Raw genomic sequence first — 19,241 nt, forward strand, 5'->3', positions numbered from 1 at the left:
CTTAACTGTTTCATACACCAATGGTTCACTTTCATGCCGTCGAATTTGTGTAATCAGAAAGGCAATAAGTTCAATGTTCCGAATAATACAGGACGTTAAAGTGCCGCGATTAAAATTCCCATTCCATTTTAATCCAATATATATGAGTCATAAGGCGGATTAAGAAATATCAGAAAGTTATATATTTTTTGTTTATGTTTTTCATTCGATCTAGAACTAGAATAAAAAAATCTACCGCACCGTTTGTGGGACGAGGAGTACGGAGCCTGCGCAGATTCACATTAATGTGTAAAGAAGTGTCACCAAGTGTCACTATATACGAAACGTAAACGTTTTCTTGTGGTCACTGTCCGCTAACGTTTACGATTATGCTTATGTGCACAGAGTAATACTATTAGAACAGGCAGTATCTTCTAAAAATGCTGGCGATATTAACTGCTGATTGGTTTCCTTTAGGCCGAGACGTATACTTTAGGTAATGATATTAAGGTTATGTGGTAAAACGATACAGAAAAACAATGTTACGAAAACGAGTAAAAAACAAAAAGTATATTTAAAGAAATATAATTATTTTATAGAAAGTTTGAACTGTATCCGATATCGTTCCAAGAAGAGGTTTCAAATAACAATGTACTAGTAGCAGCTCCTTATGGAGGTTCCATTGCAGTTACCAGAAATTCCAAGACATTTGTTAAAGTTCACGGATCAAATAAATCTATAATATATTTGTATACTTCTGCTGGAAAGCTAACAGCTAAATTTCAAGTAAAAATTATCAAGTGTTGATAATTTGTGAAAATGCTAAAAACATTTTAATATGTTTTATTTTATGTTATTTGTTTTATATGCTTATATTGATATTGTGCCATGTAAGTGATATTTTGTGCACAATGTGATTTAATCTTTTCAGTGGAATAGTGGTATTTTGGTTAATTTTGGATGGTCTCAGCAGGAAGAATTACTATGTGTTCAAGACAATGGTATGGTTTATATATACGATATGTTTGGTACATACCAACATGCATTTACTATGGGAAACGTATGTTACTTTTTAATGATTTTGTTACTGTCAATAAAATATGTAGAAAATAATCGAATTATATATGTGTTTTCTTATATTAGGAAGTAAAGGATACCAAAGTTGTAGAGGCAAAGTTCTTTGTAAGTTATAGCGGAACAGGTATTGCTGTTTTAACATCCACTAATAACATATTTCTAGTGAATAACATAGTTGAACCAAAAGTTAGACAAGTATCAGACGTTCCCAGTGAGTGTTTTAGATCACAAATAATATTGATACAAATTGAATGAAGCATTAATTTGATCATATTTCTTTCAGAATATGGAGGACCAATAGATTGTTGGTGTTTAGTACAATGCAATAGAGAAACACAAGTAATTTTATCGAACAAGGATGGAATATTTGTAGTCTATCAAACGCATCAAGATGCGTTGTACATACCATTTGTATGATATAACAGTTTGAAGAATTGAAAGTATAAAACAACTTATATTCTTGAAATTTATCAGAATTATGTATGTTTTAGGATGCTTTCTTTACCGCACAGAATAAAGTAAACCATGTGGTGGCCATGGCTGTTTCTGGAAATAATCGTCATATTGCTCTTTATGCTGATACTGGCCACTTATACCTAGGTTCCATAAATTTCAAAGAGATATATTGTAAATATTACACAAACATGAAAGAAACTTTATCAGGCTTAGCATGGTTGGTATGTTTATGATGTTGTAAAATGCAGTTGATGATATTTACATAGGAATTTCTAGGTGTGGAACAGAAGCAGTAGTTTGCAGCTGGAATAGTATCATAATGGTAGTCGGGCGAACAGCCAAAACAATAGAATACACATATGATGGTCCAGTGCATCTTGTTACAGAGATTGATGGTGTACGTGTATTATCCAGTTCTTCCCATGAAATGATACAGAAAGTACCAAGTGTTGTTCAGAAAATATTTGGGATTAATTCTACTGATCCTGCATCTTATCTTTTGGAAGCTTCTAAACAGTTTCAAAAAAAGAGTCACAAGGCTGACAGCTATATAGACCTGGTGAAATGTAAATTAGATGCAGCGGTAATAACTTGCATTGATGGAGCTGGTCATGAATTTAATTTTGAGACACAAAAACTTTTAATGAGAGTAAGGTTTCTTGTATTAGTCTTGTTTTGTGTCTATGATATAAGGAATAAGTAACATGCTCATTAATTATCCTAGGCAGCCAAATTTGGAAAAGGATTTAGTAAGACGGCTAATCCTGAATATTATGTTGGTATGTGTCGAACATTGAGGGTTCTAAATGCTGTGAGACATCCTGCAATTGGAATTCCATTAACATATGCACAGTATCCTTTTACATAATGTGTAATAGTTAACACTATTCAATACTTTCTATTTGATTTCATAATTGGAAACTACTTAACGAAAACTCAGATATACTGTTTTAACGAATCAAGTGTTATTGGACAGACTGGTTGCAAGAAGGCACTACTATTTAAGCATACAAATAGCTCGACATCTTCAACTGCCAGAAATCGAAGGCGAAAGTCGAATATTAGCTCATTGGGCTTGTTACAAAGTAATGTTATCCTTACTTTACTTGTTATCAATATAAACCCAATTTACGATGATAAATATGGACTTTAATATATATAAGAAAAAATTTTCCTTATTAGGTAAAGCAAACACAATTAGACAAAGAACAAATAGCAGAAGAAATAGCTGATAAATTAGGATATGCGCCTGGTGTTTCTTACAGTGAAATTGCAAAACGAGCAGCCGACTGTGGTAGAAAACAATTAGCTATTAAAGTAAAGCATTTTTTCTATCCAAATTAAACTCTAGTTTTTATTCTTTTTAACGTAATACGTACTTTTTAGTTGATAGACTATGAGCCACGCGCCCACCAACAAGTACCGCTTTTATTAACTCTCGGTGAAGAAAAAGCTGCGCTTCGTAAAGCCGTTGAAAGTGGCAATACTGATTTAGTTTATACAGTAATACTTCATCTTAGGCAGAAGATGACGCTTAGTAACTTCCAGGTAAACAATTTATTACTGATTGACTGTAGTCATAAAGAGTAATACAAATTTAATTAAGATTCTTATTATTGACACAACACAGATGTATATAAAGCATTGTCCTTTAGCAATGGCGTTATATATCAAATACTGTCAGAATTACAATCGGGAAACCCTTCGAGATATTTATAATCAATATGATAATTTTCATGCTCAAGCAATATGGTCCATTACTGAGAGTTATCAACGACAGGTTGGTGTACATTAATAAGATGTAATTAATTGGCTGTATATCTCAACACATATGTCTCATGCAATAATTAATCATATTTTTTAGAATATAATGACGAGAGAGGGGTTATTGCAATCCGCACAGGAGAATTTTAAATTAGCTCGTAATGACATAAATGCAGCTTTGACGGAAGAACAAATAAAATTATTGCGTTACCAAAGGTCTCTGGAAGATACGTTGCATGATCCGGTTGTTGGTAAATCGTTGCACGATACTGTAAAGACATTACTGTTACGCAATGAATTAAAATCAGCAGATAAATTGAGATCAGAATATCGAATACCAGATCGAAGGTACATCTTTTTGTATCATAATTTCCTTTTTACGGCAAACATTATTTACATTATTAATAGCACAAATCTTTCTTAGATATTGGTGGTTACGAATACAGTGTTTAGCAGAACGGGATATGTGGGACGAATTAGAAAAGTTTTCCAAGAGTAAGAAGTCTCCCATTGGTTATGAGGTACATATTTCTGATATTAAATATCTTTCATTTCTTAAAGTGACAAGTAATAGTTATGTAAAGATACATCTCTTTTTTCATCATTCCTTTCAGCCATTCATAGAACAGTGTTTAATACATAACAAAGAGAAAGAGGCAAAGAAATATTTACCAAAAGTAAGGAATGAACTGAAAGTGAAGTACTTAATTAAATTAAAGTAAGTATATACTAAAGTGATTTGTTGTCTTTAATAATAAATTTATAATACAACAAAATATTTCTTGTAATCTTACAGAATGTTCAATGAAGCAGCTGAGGAAGCAATAGAACAAAAAGATGATTTCGCGTTAACTTTTGTCTTAACACAATGCGAACCATCAAATACACAACTGATTAACAAAATTAATATGTTCAAAGCCAGTTTAAGAAAATAACTCTTCGATATTTTTAAAACGATTCTGATTCTTTGATTAAACATTTGTAATATTTCTTTGCTTACATTTGCAAAAGGTATTATTAATAATTATTTTCTAAATCAATATAAATAAATGTGCGATAGCATAAAGTACAATGACGAATCTTTCAAATTTATTAACGTGTTATTGCATATCAAATAATAGGATTAAGTATTTAACGTATCTCTTAAATTCTTCTGTATGGAAATGTACTAATATAATACTAATTATTGATTATGGAATATGTTTATTTAATATTTCCCAAATTAAAATGCATTTTATATTCATTAAAAATGTGCTTAAAATACATCAACTAGTTTTTGTAGTACATCGTATAAAATTTTGGTGTCTGTCAATAAGATCATTGACAATTAATCTTTCAATTTCCTCACCTCTGTTTAATTGTTCATCCGTAAGAGATATAATGTAATCATCTTCATGGCTGACAATTGTTACTTGCTGCTTTCGAGTTTGCAACATATTGGCTATGACTAACTGTGAGAACATATTTTCAGTATACACAAAGGATCAGAGTATTTGATTTGGAATATTAGTTTCTATCAGTTGAATAATTTAAATTACTCACATTGTGTTTGTACTTATTAAGTGCATTTCTCGCTTTTGAAATCAATAGAGTTTCATCAGTTTCCAATTTAAAAGATACTACAAAAGCCTGTGGAATCCATAGACTTACTAAAGGAGCTAATATTTTTGGTACTAATTGAAGGGATATTGTTGGTGGTCCACTGGAAGAGATCTTATGAACCGACTGAAAATTTAAAAATCGTTTTTTACACATAGCTTCCAAAAAGATTGTTCTATAAAAGTATACAAATTCGTTCATAATCTTTTATTAGAAGAACTTAGATATACCAATTCATTGGACGGAATGTAAAAGTCTGATACTGCTGCTGCAAGATATAAAATAGCTTTGTTTTTAAGGCAAGTTAGAGTTTGACAAGCAGATCGAAGAAGCCAAAGATATTCAGAAACAGTTGTGAACGTAAGCTGCAATAATTTGTCTTGATTCTGAGCTTCTTTATATTTATGTAATATCGTTGCTAACTTCTCTGTATATTGTGGTAGTACTAAAAACAAATATTATACTTAATTCAAAGGTACATATTACAATTAATTATAACAATATAATATACAAAATAGTCTATGATTTTAATGCATAAAAACCGTGTACCTGTAATGATAGCTCTTCCTTTTTGTTGATTGACCTCTAACATGTCTAAAAATTTTTGTCCTATAAAATGTCTTGAAAATGGTTCTAGGGATTTAACTCTGTTAATGGACAAATATTGCTTGTATGTTACATATAATAATATCATTTGTGAACATTAATTGTATAATAATTACCTATGCATAAAAATCACAGAATATCCTTTTTCCAAAAAATATTCTGCAGATACAGATCCTCTTGTTCCTGCACTAAAATTATCTACAAATCTTACTGTATTGTGTTCTAAAGGTGTCGTTGTACCACCACTCTGTAATATTGATATGTAGTCATTCAAAATAATTATACGTACCAGATCCAATGATATAAAAACTCACTGTTACTAGCACAACTTTATTGTTTTTTTTTAATTGTCGTTCTGTAAATTCTTTCAGCAATATTTCACTGTGAGCAAGGTCTTGAGGTGGCGGATGTTTGGCATAGAAATCTTCCCATGTTGAAACCATATTTATATATTATTAAAAATTAATAGTATCACAGTAAAACTTTTCCTATTCTACTGCAAACGATTTCCTTATAAATTTAAGTAGTATTTTATATGTAAATAGATATTACAAAATGTAAATCCAATAAAAGATTAATATTGTGAAAAGAATAGTAATTATTAGAAAGGATACCGTTGTCTAACAAACAATACTTTATTAAATAAAATATAATAAATTTTTAAACTGTAAAGAAATTTCAATCTTATTCAATCTTAAAGATAACATGTGTATCAAATGCTTTTGATTATGTATTTTTCTTGGACTTCAGACTTTGGAATTCATCAAAGAAACTGAACGCGGTAGGCGAACCACGAGTGATGTATGCGCTCTCTTGCGACACGTTCGATAGTTCACGAATACAATCGATAAAAGTGTTGCGCTACATTATCATGAAATATTACAAAAGATTTTGTTACCATTTGCGTCAATTTTATAGGGATCATAAGCATAAATTTGAGAAAATTATATCGTTTGTGATTTCTTATTTAAAATATTTTGAAACGTAAATTTTACCATAACAAAAGATGTAAAATTCTCAACTACATAAAACCTCTTTTATTTGTAACCCTTACAATGTTATCAAAGTGAAACTATTTAAGGGTATTCAAATTTTATTTAATAATGAAATCTTATTTAATTTTGTACATTACATTTAATAAAGTAATAGAAATCTATGGTTTGTCAATCAATATAATCACTTATAATTAGTATGATTACAAAGTATAGACATAAATTATATTGCAGGGTAATACAACCTTAACTTAACTATTTATAGTTAATACTAAAATACGAAAAATACGTTTTTAGTATTCTGGTGCCTGAGACTTGCTATCAGTATTGCGAAACGTTACGAACTGAAAATAAAAATAAGAAATCAAACGATTAAAGGCATTTACTACTTGAAAATAATCAAAGATGATTGTCATTTAATCATACCGTTTATTTCATTCACACTACTGTACATGCAACGTACCTTGTATGGTTTTTCTTTATAATCATTCCATGGTTGGGGATTTTTCTTAGGGTCCCACGATACATCGGGATTACGCAGAGCTGTACGGATTAGAAACACCGTCGAACCGACTGCTCCTACTCCGATGCAGAAGAACAGCGGAAACAACTGAAGAAACCCAAAATATAGTATTATTACCGTGTGTGTAGACAATTTCGATTCGTCACTTTATTTACCATAGGATTCTTTTTCAAGCTATTTAGAGTAAGACCCTCCATTTTCGTCATCTTGTACTTAAATCCTGCTTGTGTACTTCACACGACTGTACTTTTAGCTCTTGCAACGTAAAAGCGCTGTTGCCAAATGGGGTGCTCTTTTAGATCATGCGTATTAGAGAACAGTGATGTGCATAGTTAGTGTCATGGGCCTCAAAGTTAAAATAGCCCTCGATGTTTAGATAGATCAAGTAAGAGGGTTGTAATATGAATGTAGGTTGTAGTATCATGTAAGGAATTATATAAAAATTGAATTTTACGTATTTTTGTATCGTGAATACTGGTAAAGTTTTTAGTTGTTATTCTTACTCTTATAACAAATGTTATTTTTTATCTTACATGAATCTCACATTTTGTTTCAACAGTTCAAATTTTTCCCGTTTTTAGTTCCTTTATTCATTTTCTAAAAACTTTAAAATATTTTTCTGACACTTTTAACAAAGTTCATATGTTACCCGCTTTTATTCGATTGTAGTATACTTTGATTCGATTTCCAATGCGCATGACTGTAAATGGCAGTACATGTGGCAACTATGTTATATATACGTGCTATCAACTCTTGGCATTAAAGACTGTTTTTACAGAATTTAGTCTTAAACTTCTAATTTTGTCCGAGTCTACTAATCATAATCTATAATGGCTTAAGAACGCTCGCAAAAGGAATTGATATAGTATTACGGAATATTATTGCAATTACTATTTTATTTTAACTTAGGTTGTGAAAAAAGTATTCTTAATATTTCTTCAACTTCTTCTGTTGTATAAACTACATCAGTGGTGTTCACAGGTAATGCCTTCTTGTCTCCTTACATCAAATGCATTAACAATAGTCACCTGCTGCATTTTAATCTATATCAAGTGATTTCTCTTTGATGTAATAGCTATTAAAATTATTGGTCTTACTACTGTATATGTAGAAGTTAAATTTATACCTCACATACTTTATACATTAGAAAGTTACCACTTATAGTGTATTAAGAATTATAAATCATATAGTTATGTATCTATTATTTACTGAAAATACATTTGTAGAATTTTATTGTATTATGATACATTTATTTCAATAAAATGCAGTTAAGTGACACTTAAGTGTTATAACACTTATTCAAACCCTATATTTCCAAAATCCAACTCCTATATCCTATTATACATTACATTAATTTTAAGTTCCAAACCTTTATTTTTATTTCATGCAGAGGTATTCTAAGGTTGTTTACTTTTTGAAAACGTTGCTTCAATTCTGTGTTGCAAAGCTATAACTTTTGATTTTATGTAATAACTCTAGCTAGTTCAGTTTTTATATTATTGAAGAAGAGTACTTTTTCTTTGACAACTTTTAGGAAACGTATTAGTACTCTAAATGTATTAGAGTACACTTCCTTCTTTTCTAGGAATCGTTGTAAGTAATAAGCTATAAATTAATATGTTTTGTTTAAAAATGTTTAATAATTTAGTTATTTCTATTACTTTAGATAAAGAAGAGTAGTAGTACTAGTATTTAGTAAGTAATAGGAAAAAAGTATGTTTTTAGCTGTAGTATTCAATAAATAAAACATATATTTCATTTCATTTTGGGTTATTAAAATAAATCATTCAATGATAATGGAATTAAAAGAAATGTATTTAAAATTTAGTATATGTTGTATAAATACATATCTTAATTAATAATTGATAGTAATCAAGTACATTGTATGTTTCAAACGAATTACATGAAATATACAATTTACAATCATAAACGTGTTTAGATATTATATAATTCGACTTAAATTGTATCTATGTATAATATTCTTGTCACTTATGTATATAAATATTTTATTCTTCAATATGTAGAAATATGTCAATCTTTATCGTTGTTTCTTAATAATCTTTAGAAAATAAAGATGACTTCCTGGAAACGTTTAAAAGTACTCCCATTTTATTAAATATCTATAATATGTTCTGAATTAATAAAGCTTCACTGAATCGTATTTTGTAAAATTTATATATCTTGATAATTGATTCACGAAATTTAATGTTTAGAATAGATTATCGATTTAAGGACCGAACTGCTACTTATTAGGTATGTGTAATTGAATAGCCACCTAGCGGTAAGTGGACTAAACTAATGTTAAATATAAAATCAGCGCTCCAAGGGGCAAAACGTCCAAGTTTGTTTCAAAATAATTCTCAGTTGGACTTTTAGATGGCACCACAATGTACGAATACCGACACTGTAGAATTATTCTTAGATGTTTAATGTTTGTACACAGATTTCTAATTCTATATCGTTTGAGTATAATAAGCATTAAATGAAGCTTGTGACCATTGTCTCATCAGTTACATGTCTATATTTTATTATTTTTAATATGGCTATGATACATATTTGTGCTGCCATCTAATAGCAGAAAGTGGATTTATTTCTCTACAAACTTGGGCGTTTTCCCGCCGAGGGCGCAAATGTAAATAGATGAGTAGTTCTACTTGTTCACCGCTAGATACCTACATTAGTGTAAATGTCAATTTTCTTTACAGATTACTTAAAAATTAAACATTATTTGTTAATAACGTTGAGAGAGTAAATTCCGGTACATATACTTTAAACACGATTACTATCTAAATTTAATTTTTTTTAACACAGCTGTAATACATATTCGTACTGCCATCTAGTAGCAGAAATTGGATCTATTTCTCTACAAACTTGAATGTTTTCCCGCCAGGGCGCAAATTGTAGATAGAAGAGTAGTTCCACTTGCTCACCGCTAGATGCCTACACTAGTTAAATGTCAATTTTCTTTACAAATTGTCCAAGGATTAATTATTATTTATTAACTGCGTTTGAAGAATAGATTTGGATATATATAATCCAAACAAAATTTTTTTTTTATCGTAATTGGTATAGTTATGCAAATCTTAATCATTGTAAGTTCTCGGAGTAATAAAAAGAGTAGCTGATGTTTTACACATTTGACTTGTAAGCAAAGCAGGTTGCCTCATTATTAGATGTAATATAGCAGTTTATTTAATCTCATGCTTCAAACATGAGACTTGACTTCGCGTGAAGTTTCTGCGCGCTTGTATCAAATAGTCTTGACTTACCTTATGTTTCAAAAAAATATAATGTACAACCATGTCTCCCAAGATTGTTAACTTTCTGGAGAAGTCATTTAGCGTGCCGCATTCTTTTTGAACAAAATATATTAAACTTCTGATTGCTTATATCATGTTTATGTTTTATTCAAAGTCAATACAAAGCTTACACATATTAGATGCAATTTTAAAATGAAGTAATATAAATGCTACAAGATAAGTCAGAACAAATAACTTGATCTCATTTAACGAATACAGTCATGCATACCTGGTAGCATCTAGTAGGAGGCTTCTACTTACTCTCATACGTAATTGCAAGGCAAACCTAAACTAAAATACCTTAAGCATATATCACAGATTTTGCAGCTTAATGTGATACAGTCCAAATGATAAGCCGTTTCGATAAATAATTTTGCTGTCGTAATACCTACGAATATAATTGAATTTTTTAAAATTTAATAACATTGAAAAAAATTTAATATACTGTTCGCAATATAATTCCCAATTATTCGCAAAGATTCTTTTTGAAGAATATACTTTAAGTTTATTTAATCCGGCTTCATCGAGTGTATAATACCAAAGTAACTGTTATCAGTAGTATTCTATCGTGATTAAATTAAATTGCTAAATTCCAAGAAACGTTTAAAAATCGGAAGCGTGATTGGTTGAGATGTTTAATACATTATATCTGTTTAGTATTGATAAGTTTCCGATCTTTTCCAGAAAGTAGAATGACCGTCTGACTTAGTCGTTGTTCCGTGACGGTATTTCATGAGTAAAAGTAAATTTTTACAGTTTGAGGTCTGTATAAATATAAATGTTGATCTCAGCCACCTGAGCGAATGTAAAGATGTACGGGAGTCGAGTCAAATAATATGTACATAAATTTGTGCTTGAAATGCTGTACTTCGACGAGCAGTTTATTGAAATTTATTGGACTGTCTGACCATTGATGTTATTATATTTGTTCAACATAAGAATGAATCTTTGTTCATGACACGTTCGATAAAGTCTGTAAGACGGTGATATTTGGTTTTGCACGATAAGCGGGATGGGCTTTTCTACAAGTTTGCAAGGGCAAACGTCCCATGAAGCGTTGCTCGGCCGTCAGGATGCTGAAATCAAGCTTCTCGAAACGATGAAACGATGCCTAACGACTAAAGTTAAGTCGGATCGCGAATATGCTTCGACAATTTCTTCCTTAGCGATTCAAGGAAAGAAGATTGAGCGCAATGAGGATCTCGTTGGTAGTTTAATAGCGCAGGTATTTTTTCAAAATTCCCAGGAATATTAATAACTTTCGAAACTGCATTTCATCAGAAGTATCTAGTTAAATGTGTCATGTTCTAGAGTTGGAAAGATATCATGGACTCTATTGATCAAACTGCTAAATTAATAAAGCAACAAGCAGATTCTATCGAAGCTATAGTTGTCGAACATATTATGACACTGTGTACCGAAAGAAGGAGAGCCAGGAAATTGTATCAAGAGGAACAAACATGGTTGAACAATCAATTCCAACAGGTATGTGAAATAATGATGCGTTTCAAATGTTGTTACTACATATCATACTATTGTATTCTTTAGTTAACTGACGATGTTACCAGAAAGAAATTGGAATATCAGAAGAATTTGGAACTGTATAAGTTAATGAGATCGCGCTTTGAAGAACATTATGTTAAATGTAAGCATTTCAATTATTTAGTTATAATTATTCTCTGTAACTTATAATATTTTTCAGCGGGTAGAGTTGGTAGAAAATTGGACGAAGTAAGAGAAAAGTATCAAAAAGCTTGTAGAAAACTTCATCTTACTCACAACGAGTACGTGTTACTTTTGGGTGCTGTAACAGAGTGTGAATATGATTTAAGAACTTGCTATTTGCCAAGCTTGCTTCATCGACAACAGGCAATACATCAAGAACTTATAACATCGTGGTAAGCATATTTATCTTTGTGCTTGGAAAAATTTATGATGTACTTCGTACTTTTGCATCGTAGATCGCTAATCTAATTTGTGTAAAATCTTTATGCAAGCACATAGTTACATACAAGGTAAATGTCAATGATGGTCATTATGGTAACAATGACAATTACATTATAAATTGATAATATTTTTTTTATATGATAGGAAAGCCATACTTCAGGACATAGTGAAGTATTCTAACTTTACAACAGATAAGTTTCAAGAGATACATCTGCGAATGCAAAAGGCTGTAGATTTGGTGAAACCTGTAGAAGAATATAGGGATTTTATAGGAAAGCATAGGTATTTGTTGAAAACTTGTTTTTCTTGCTGTAAATCACTTGAAATGATAGTATAAATTTGGTAATGATCGATGTAGAACGCAACCGGCATCACCGATAAGATTCACGTTCGACGAGAACCTTGTAGACGATACTTCAGGAAAATTGTTGCCAAATAAATTGACGGTCGATAATCTGACAATAGACTGGTTAAGAAATCGGCTAACAGAACTAGAGACTTCTTTAAAAACGACTCAGCAGAGTCGACAAAATCCTCAATATCCATCAGAAAATAATAGCGATTCTAAGTAAGGATATTGTTCTAAAGTTAAATATCTCCATTGTATATTTTCTCCTGATTTGTGTATTTAAATATAATTTTCTTTTTACGGTATTAGGGTATCGATTCTGGATTATTCCCGTGAGAGAGAAGAACTACGATTACGTTGTCAGGAAAAAAAGCTTCAACGACAAGTGGATGTGATTAGAGCAGCTTTGAACGAATTGGGTTGTGAAGAATTACCACTGGGATACGATCTTTCCATGGAGAGTTCTTTTACTGATTCGCCAGCTATTAGTAAGGTAATTAGAATAATATCGATTATATCGACAGAATTAAATATTACTGTAGATATTATCTATATTTTATTTTCATATACCCATACTCTGAATGTTTTTCAATTGTAAAATCTTTCAATGTTTTATAACGTTTGTCATATCTGGAAGATTAATATTAGTCAGTACCACTGCCCTTCCAGAAAAGTACAGTTGCAGATATCGGTCTATTTACATTACGAAGGAATCAACGATTCATGACAATATTTAGGTCTCCCTTCAAATCTTTACCGATGATAAACGATACGAAAGATGGAACGATTAGATCGAGTAGCGAAGGTCCTACTTCAAAAACAGATAATACTTTACCAGTTGTATGTTTTTCCATATATATTATCCGTTTGTTGTACACATAAATATGTTCTATTGCATATCAACTTGAACATACTGCTTCTTTTTTACTCTATGTAACATCATATGGTTCTAAGAGAATGTATATAAAAAATTTACAAAGGCTGACAATAATTTGCATACGTTTTTCTTCTTACTATTATTATATTATTAGTATTAGATTGTTGCCATTAACATAAAGCATGTTTGTTTTATATGAATTGATTGAGTTTGAATATTTGAAAGCTAACATCTGTGCAATAGTATTTGAACAGATAAATAAAAGGACAAATTCGTTTGTTAGTTCATACTCATGATTAATTGTAATTTTATCATGTGAAATATACCAAAATTATTGTAGGCGCCATTACGTGGAATTTCGCATTTAACGACTAATCAGAAAGGAAGTGGAAACGGCGATCTTATGGAAGAGGAATGGTTTCATGGTGTATTACCAAGAGAAGAAGTAGTAAGATTACTTGTAAACGAAGGAGATTTTTTAGTACGTGAAACAACAAGAAACGACGAGTGTCAAGTAGTTTTATCTGTCTGTTGGGATGGGCATAAGCATTTTATTGTACAGACAACGAACGAAGTAAGCAGTTGTTTGTATTTACGATTGTGGCATAATGTATGAAGATGACATATAACAAATGTATTCGTATCAATTTCAGGGACATTATAGATTTGAAGGTCCTACATTCCCGTCAATTCAAGAGTTAATCAGTCATCAATGGTTATCTGGATCACCCGTAACTAGTCGATCCGGGGCAATTCTCAAAACGCCAATAATGCGTGAACGCTGGGAGCTTAATAACGATGATGTAATCCTTCTAGAAAAAATAGGACGGGTATAGTGAACTTATATTAATACTGATTGCAGCTGCAAAAGCTTTAACTCATCAGGTCATCAATATGTTAAAGGTTTATCGTTTTAAAGAACATAAATAAAACTTGTACATTTTTAGGGTAACTTTGGAGATGTATATAAAGCGCAACTCAAAACTTGTAAGACTGAAGTAGCTGTAAAAACTTGCAAAGTAACATTACCAGATGAACAAAAGCGTAAGTTCTTACAGGAAGGACGAATATTAAAGCAATACGATCACCCAAACGTAGTAAAACTTATTGGAATTTGCGTTCAAAAACAGCCTATTATGATTGTTATGGAATTGGTACCTGGTATGTTAACATGATTCAATTAATTAATTTATAATCTTATTTACAAATATTTTATCGCGAAACATTATTATTTATTAATATGTAATCAATACATTCAATAGGTGGTTCCTTATTGACTTATTTACGAAAAAGTGCTAGTACCATCACTCAACAAGAACAGCTTCGCATGTGCAAAGATGCAGCAGCAGGTATGCGCTATTTGGAATCTAAATATTGTATCCATAGAGACTTAGCAGCCCGAAATTGTCTCGTAGGTAAATAAACAATATATTTTGTTACAAGGGACATACACTTTTTCCTAATATAAAAAAAACATATAACAAATGTCTTGTATTTCAGGATACGAATCTATAGTAAAAATTTCAGATTTTGGAATGTCGCGGGAAGAAGAAGAATATATAGTTTCAGACGGTATGAAACAGATTCCAATTAAATGGACCGCACCGGAGGCATTAAATTTCGGTATTTTGCAGAATGTTATATAGCATAAACATTTTTAGAACATGAATATTATTTATAATCACGATGTTTACTGTAGGTAAATATACATCGCTTTGTGACGTTTGGAGTTATGGAGTCTTAATGTGGGAAATATTTTCCAAGGGTGGAAATCCCTACAGTGGAATGTCCAACTCTCAGGCTCGCGAGAAGATAGATGCAGGTATTTATTTTTCAATGACAATATTATACTATTTTTTAAATTTATATAATTTTATTTAAAACTCAAATAACAATTTGATTACAATATATCTTTCAGGCTATCGAATGCCAGCACCAGAAAATACGCCTGATGAAATATACCGTTTAATGTTACGATGCTGGGAGTACGAGCCAGAGAAACGTCCTCATTTTGATTACATTTACACTGTGCTTGAGACACTGTCTCAAGCATATTTGTAAAGAATAAGTTTGAATTGGTGCTAATCTGTATCACGAGTTACATTATCTTTACATCATTATTATAGTTTTAGATTATTTCGTACAAATCGTAAAATAGCTCAGAGATTACAAACTTTAAAAACCGATTTTCAGTACCAAAATGTATTTTACGCGATACATTCATTGACTTGCTACAACAATCTCGAGCATTGTATTAATCTATTTTTAGGATATACGAAGAAAAGAAATGTAAACTTAATTGAACGAAGAATTTCATATACTTATGCACGTTATTCCTGCGATGCCAATTTCTTAAGGTAAATTTATCAACTATACTTTTCTAATTACCTACGAGTTTCAATGAACTTTGAAATAAAATAAAACGAAAGAACAGCATTTAAAATAATCGTTGATACGTGGCTTTCTTCTTGTAATAATATGCTTATTATTCCCTTTAATTTGTAATTTTTTTTCTCTTGTTTTAAGCATATGTGATTTTCTCCTATGCTGGCATATCAGGGTAAATTGATTATTAATTTCTAAAACGTATTATTTTCAACTGAAATAAATTCATTTCACATTTTAAGAACGAACCATTGATATTTTATAGTGTATTTATATGCTATTATGCAAAAAGATGTGTATAATGTATTATTATATTATAAAATCATGTTTTTACGTCTTATTGTTCGTGTCCTTTTTATTAGCAATTTTGCATTCACATGTCTTAAATTATTTATCCGTCCATGTAACGATACAATTTCGCTTGCTAAATGGCAAATATAGTATGTACTGTTGAAATTAAAAATGCTATAATGTGAATTTTTGTTTCTTAGATTGTATAGTGTTCAAATATCAGGATCGATTTTTTTTCTTTTAAGTGATAGACTTTTGAAAAAATAATGTAAAAAGTATGAGAAATGATTTATACGATTTGTGTGCAAATTCTAGTGTACAGTATGTCAAAACAAATGGTGAAGCACGTTCAAATTTTTTTGTTACAGAAGTACGAAAAAAAATGTAAATGAACAAAAAATTATTGATATTGAATCTTAGTATTATCATAACATGTGTGTATTTTATTAATTTCTATATCAATGTGCAATCTTTCTGCAAAGTTATCCATTAAAAATACATAATATGTCGATTGAGTTATTTACTATGCTGTATCAAACTGTATTGAAAGATAATAGATACGAAAGTTTAAAAAATTGTTTATATATGTAATAATGTTTTAAATTTTTAAAGTTTCGTCTCCTTATACGTTTAAAATAGCATAGATTACTTTCATTTTTATTGCAAGAATTGCGATTATAAAAAATCATCTGCTTATTTTATTACGTTAATTATTGCTGTGCAATATACAACATATTTAACTTTTAAAATGCATATAATTTACGACTTAATGTGATCACGTGTAAAAATGAAATGTGTACGCGTGTAGTATATACATTTAAGTAAAATGTATAAGTTGACTTCCGACAAGTTAAAGCAAATTTAATAATATTCGAGACAACCGAACTCTTATATTGTATAATAGAATTGATTATATGCTTTATTTCTTGTTATTGTTAATCACAATTTAAGGAACAATGTAATTTAACGAGAAGTATGTATGGTCATTTTCAAATACTCAATATTATTTTAAAAATTAATTAATAAAATTTTTGGTATAATCTTTTATAGTCTGACTTTCCTGCTATTAGACTGTTAACATTGCGATGATTCCCATTTAAACAGCTATTTTCAGATTCCTATATTATATTTCCTGTTCATATTATCATGAAAATGAAACTTATAGATATGAACATGTACAATGTACAACATTTTTAAAAAATAGTAACGATTTTAATTAGTGAATAAGTTTTTTACAAATATAATTTAATAAGTTCATCACTGACAGCTGAAGGAGTCAAAATACCTAAATCAGTAAATAATAAACTGATATAGTGCGGGGGTGTATAATCGACTAACGGGTGTTCCTTTTGTAAGTCCTTTTTTAACGTGCTTGCTGTATACTGTAAAGAAAAACTTTTATACTTATTTTGTTGGCAACTATAAAAAAGAATGTTCAGTTTATTAATACTGTACCTTAAATTCATTTGGTAAATCAACTTGATTTAAAGGATATATTCTTGAAAATTTGAAACTTTCTGTAAGTACATAGAAAGGCTTTTTCACTTCTTTGGCACACATGGCCATTGTATATGTGCCGACCTATAAATAAAAGACATTCATAATCAACAAAAGAGATATATAATTTATATAGTGTTCGAATTGAGTACCTTATTAATAACACCACCACTTTCTGCAACACCCTCAGCTCCGACCATAACCATATCAACTTGTTCCATAACATATCCCATTGCAGAATCTAATATCAAAGTGCATGATACACCTAACTTAGTTAGGTTCTGACACATTTCCTCTCTAATCATAGGAAAAAAAAAACATCTTATGTATACAAGCATATTACAACAAATCAATAGCACACAAAGAAATCATACCCGCTATTATCTGGTGAAGAGCTTGTTACATATACTTCAAATATTTTATTACTTGCAGCAGCTTCTTTCATTGCTTGCAATACAACTCTAGATTTTGAATGAGTAAGTATTTTCTAGAATATACCATGACATTACAAAAACTGCATTTAAAAAAAGTTATGAAATGTTAAAAAAATAAGAGAAACTTACAGAGCCATCCATAATAAAGTGTGCTGCTACTTTGGCCACTTTTCCCCTAGCAGCCACCAATTTTTCATAGAACATCTTTCCTCTATGAAGCATAATCCCTTTGCATTCTGCAAATGACTAATCACAAGTAATTCAAACTATTGAATAATATATTTTACAAAACATTTATAGTATTAAGTAAATTATGGAAGGTTAGTTCTGATAATTGATGTACAAACAATCTTACTGGAGTATCTAAGGTAGCTAAGGTTATAAAACGGAGAAATAATTCGCTACCAGATGCAATAGCAGTTACAGGATTTTCTGTAGATCTCATTGCATCTATTGCATTCTGCAGACAATACCTAAGCTCCTGAACTGTTTCTGCTGTAATCAAATACAATATTTTACATTTTTAATAAATATATTTGTTTAAAAGTTGACTAAAATGCACTTACACTTTGAATACTCCAAAACTTTAAGTAATGTACAAATAGCAGCCATTCCGGCAGAAATATCCTTTTCATCTCTAATAATACTATTGAAATATTGACAAATTTCTGAAAAAACCAAACTATAATAGATTTGTATACTTGTTAATTTATTTTCAAGAGTCAATGTGAAAATATTTACCTTGCTTCTCCATAATTAAATTACTGCGTAATTTACACGTAATTTATAACGTTGTGTGTTTTATTTACAAAGTTTCATAAAAACAGTATTTGTATAAAATTGGAGGAACATAAATAAATCTATCAGTACTTCTAGGTTAACTTTCTTAATTTGTCACGTTTATGGAAACGAGTAAGTTGCATCTCTATATGTATCGTACACCTATGTAACTTGTATAATTAATGTGAACAAAGTGAAACATTTATTTGAATAATTTATATTTATTAATAATTTATATGACTAATATATGCTCTGGAAAAAATTCTAAAAATTTATTTTTGAAATGCCAAAAATTGTTATAAATACTATACGTATATACAGGTATATACCTATAGCAGTCACACATTTTAATTTGCTGAACGTTGGTAGGTGGCACTACAAACTTG

General features: G+C 30.2%; 5 protein-coding genes across 11 annotated transcripts; 2 read left to right on the plus strand and 3 right to left on the minus strand.

The window, feature by feature from the left end:
• Nucleotides 1-259: 259 nt before the first annotated feature.
• On the plus strand, nucleotides 260-4,467 carry Vps16a (vacuolar protein sorting 16). Its single transcript, XM_076318744.1, has 16 exons — nucleotides 260-475; nucleotides 579-765; nucleotides 911-1,039; nucleotides 1,123-1,267; nucleotides 1,340-1,467; nucleotides 1,548-1,729; nucleotides 1,789-2,161; nucleotides 2,237-2,364; nucleotides 2,453-2,597; nucleotides 2,695-2,829; nucleotides 2,899-3,060; nucleotides 3,143-3,292; nucleotides 3,377-3,624; nucleotides 3,701-3,797; nucleotides 3,891-3,994; nucleotides 4,073-4,467. Exons 1-16 carry the CDS (start codon nucleotides 420-422, stop codon nucleotides 4,209-4,211), a joined length of 2,508 nt encoding a protein of 835 aa, XP_076174859.1. The 5' UTR covers nucleotides 260-419; the 3' UTR covers nucleotides 4,212-4,467.
• Nucleotides 4,354-6,498, minus strand: Ppcs (phosphopantothenoylcysteine synthetase). Its single transcript, XM_076318745.1, has 6 exons — nucleotides 5,796-6,498; nucleotides 5,598-5,728; nucleotides 5,425-5,522; nucleotides 5,106-5,320; nucleotides 4,819-5,001; nucleotides 4,354-4,727 (listed from the first exon to the last, which is right to left on the minus strand). The coding sequence occupies exons 1-6, from the start codon at nucleotides 5,922-5,924 to the stop codon at nucleotides 4,542-4,544; spliced, it is 942 nt and encodes a 313-aa protein (XP_076174860.1). The 5' UTR covers nucleotides 5,925-6,498; the 3' UTR covers nucleotides 4,354-4,541.
• Nucleotides 6,499-6,635: 137 nt separating this feature from the next.
• On the minus strand, nucleotides 6,636-7,311 carry Nd-mlrq (NADH dehydrogenase (ubiquinone) MLRQ subunit). Its single transcript, XM_076318747.1, has 3 exons — nucleotides 7,152-7,311; nucleotides 6,937-7,083; nucleotides 6,636-6,817 (listed from the first exon to the last, which is right to left on the minus strand). Exons 1-3 carry the CDS (start codon nucleotides 7,200-7,202, stop codon nucleotides 6,767-6,769), a joined length of 249 nt encoding a protein of 82 aa, XP_076174862.1. The 5' UTR covers nucleotides 7,203-7,311; the 3' UTR covers nucleotides 6,636-6,766.
• A 3,656-nt stretch (nucleotides 7,312-10,967) lies between these two features.
• On the plus strand, nucleotides 10,968-16,084 carry Fer (tyrosine-protein kinase Fer). Of its 5 annotated transcripts, XR_012993138.1 has the most exons (16): nucleotides 10,968-11,520; nucleotides 11,607-11,780; nucleotides 11,844-11,940; nucleotides 11,998-12,193; nucleotides 12,387-12,524; nucleotides 12,601-12,810; nucleotides 12,901-13,084; nucleotides 13,261-13,431; nucleotides 13,809-14,042; nucleotides 14,122-14,298; nucleotides 14,416-14,629; nucleotides 14,731-14,883; nucleotides 14,969-15,091; nucleotides 15,168-15,290; nucleotides 15,387-15,825; nucleotides 15,995-16,062. XR_012993138.1 is itself a non-coding variant. In XM_076319165.1 (15 exons), exons 1-15 carry the CDS (start codon nucleotides 11,308-11,310, stop codon nucleotides 15,527-15,529), a joined length of 2,550 nt encoding a protein of 849 aa, XP_076175280.1. In that variant the 5' UTR covers nucleotides 10,968-11,307; the 3' UTR covers nucleotides 15,530-16,084. The 5 variants fall into 5 exon arrangements, 4 of the variants coding, with proteins under 4 accessions (XP_076175280.1, XP_076175281.1, XP_076175283.1 ...); XM_076319165.1 differs by having other exon boundaries at nucleotides 15,387-16,084; XM_076319166.1 differs by lacking the exon at nucleotides 13,261-13,431 and having other exon boundaries at nucleotides 10,970-11,520; nucleotides 15,387-16,083.
• Nucleotides 16,085-17,070: 986 nt separating this feature from the next.
• Nucleotides 17,071-19,141, minus strand: Eif2balpha (eukaryotic translation initiation factor 2B subunit alpha). 3 transcript variants are annotated; one of them, XM_076319175.1, is made up of 8 exons: nucleotides 18,817-19,141; nucleotides 18,642-18,743; nucleotides 18,431-18,570; nucleotides 18,205-18,321; nucleotides 18,016-18,128; nucleotides 17,794-17,938; nucleotides 17,600-17,725; nucleotides 17,071-17,526 (listed from the first exon to the last, which is right to left on the minus strand). In XM_076319175.1, the coding sequence occupies exons 1-8, from the start codon at nucleotides 18,827-18,829 to the stop codon at nucleotides 17,377-17,379; spliced, it is 906 nt and encodes a 301-aa protein (XP_076175290.1). In that variant the 5' UTR covers nucleotides 18,830-19,141; the 3' UTR covers nucleotides 17,071-17,376. The 3 variants fall into 3 exon arrangements, with proteins under 3 accessions (XP_076175290.1, XP_076175291.1, XP_076175292.1); XM_076319176.1 differs by having other exon boundaries at nucleotides 18,642-18,757; XM_076319177.1 differs by having other exon boundaries at nucleotides 17,072-17,526; nucleotides 18,431-18,567.
• Between the last annotated feature and the right edge of the window lie 100 nt (nucleotides 19,142-19,241).

This window comes from Ptiloglossa arizonensis, chromosome 8 (assembly GCF_051014685.1).
Source record: "Ptiloglossa arizonensis isolate GNS036 chromosome 8, iyPtiAriz1_principal, whole genome shotgun sequence".
NCBI lineage: Eukaryota > Metazoa > Arthropoda > Insecta > Hymenoptera > Colletidae > Ptiloglossa > Ptiloglossa arizonensis.

What these genes read in the sequence shown, in the direction of transcription:
- Vps16a (XM_076318744.1), top strand. Translation starts at nt 420, where the DNA reads ATGCTGGCGATATTAACTGCTGATTGGTTTCCTTTAGGCCGAGACGTA. An exon ending in CTCATTGGGCTTGTTACAAA is followed by an intron (nt 2,598 to 2,694) that starts GTAATGTTATCC and finishes TTTCCTTATTAG; the next exon opens with GTAAAGCAAACACAATTAGA. An exon ending in TATCGAATACCAGATCGAAG is followed by an intron (nt 3,625 to 3,700) that starts GTACATCTTTTT and finishes AATCTTTCTTAG; the next exon opens with ATATTGGTGGTTACGAATAC.
- Ppcs (XM_076318745.1), bottom strand. Translation starts at nt 5,924, where the DNA reads ATGGTTTCAACATGGGAAGATTTCTATGCCAAACATCCGCCACCTCAA. An exon ending in ATAAAGTTGTGCTAGTAACA is followed by an intron (nt 5,729 to 5,795) that starts GTGAGTTTTTAT and finishes TCAATATTACAG; the next exon opens with AGTGGTGGTACAACGACACC. An exon ending in TTAATAAGTACAAACACAAT is followed by an intron (nt 4,728 to 4,818) that starts GTGAGTAATTTA and finishes ATGTTCTCACAG; the next exon opens with TTAGTCATAGCCAATATGTT.
- Nd-mlrq (XM_076318747.1), bottom strand. Translation starts at nt 7,202, where the DNA reads ATGACGAAAATGGAGGGTCTTACTCTAAATAGCTTGAAAAAGAATCCT. An exon ending in GCTTGAAAAAGAATCCTATG is followed by an intron (nt 7,084 to 7,151) that starts GTAAATAAAGTG and finishes GGGTTTCTTCAG; the next exon opens with TTGTTTCCGCTGTTCTTCTG. An exon ending in ATAAAGAAAAACCATACAAG is followed by an intron (nt 6,818 to 6,936) that starts GTACGTTGCATG and finishes TTTTATTTTCAG; the next exon opens with TTCGTAACGTTTCGCAATAC.
- Fer (XM_076319165.1), top strand. Translation starts at nt 11,308, where the DNA reads ATGGGCTTTTCTACAAGTTTGCAAGGGCAAACGTCCCATGAAGCGTTG. An exon ending in TGAACAATCAATTCCAACAG is followed by an intron (nt 11,781 to 11,843) that starts GTATGTGAAATA and finishes TGTATTCTTTAG; the next exon opens with TTAACTGACGATGTTACCAG. An exon ending in TGAAGAACATTATGTTAAAT is followed by an intron (nt 11,941 to 11,997) that starts GTAAGCATTTCA and finishes AATATTTTTCAG; the next exon opens with CGGGTAGAGTTGGTAGAAAA.
- Eif2balpha (XM_076319175.1), bottom strand. An exon ending in GTGGTGGTGTTATTAATAAG is followed by an intron (nt 17,726 to 17,793) that starts GTACTCAATTCG and finishes TTTTATTTATAG; the next exon opens with GTCGGCACATATACAATGGC. An exon ending in ATTTACCAAATGAATTTAAG is followed by an intron (nt 17,527 to 17,599) that starts GTACAGTATTAA and finishes TTTTCTTTACAG; the next exon opens with TATACAGCAAGCACGTTAAA.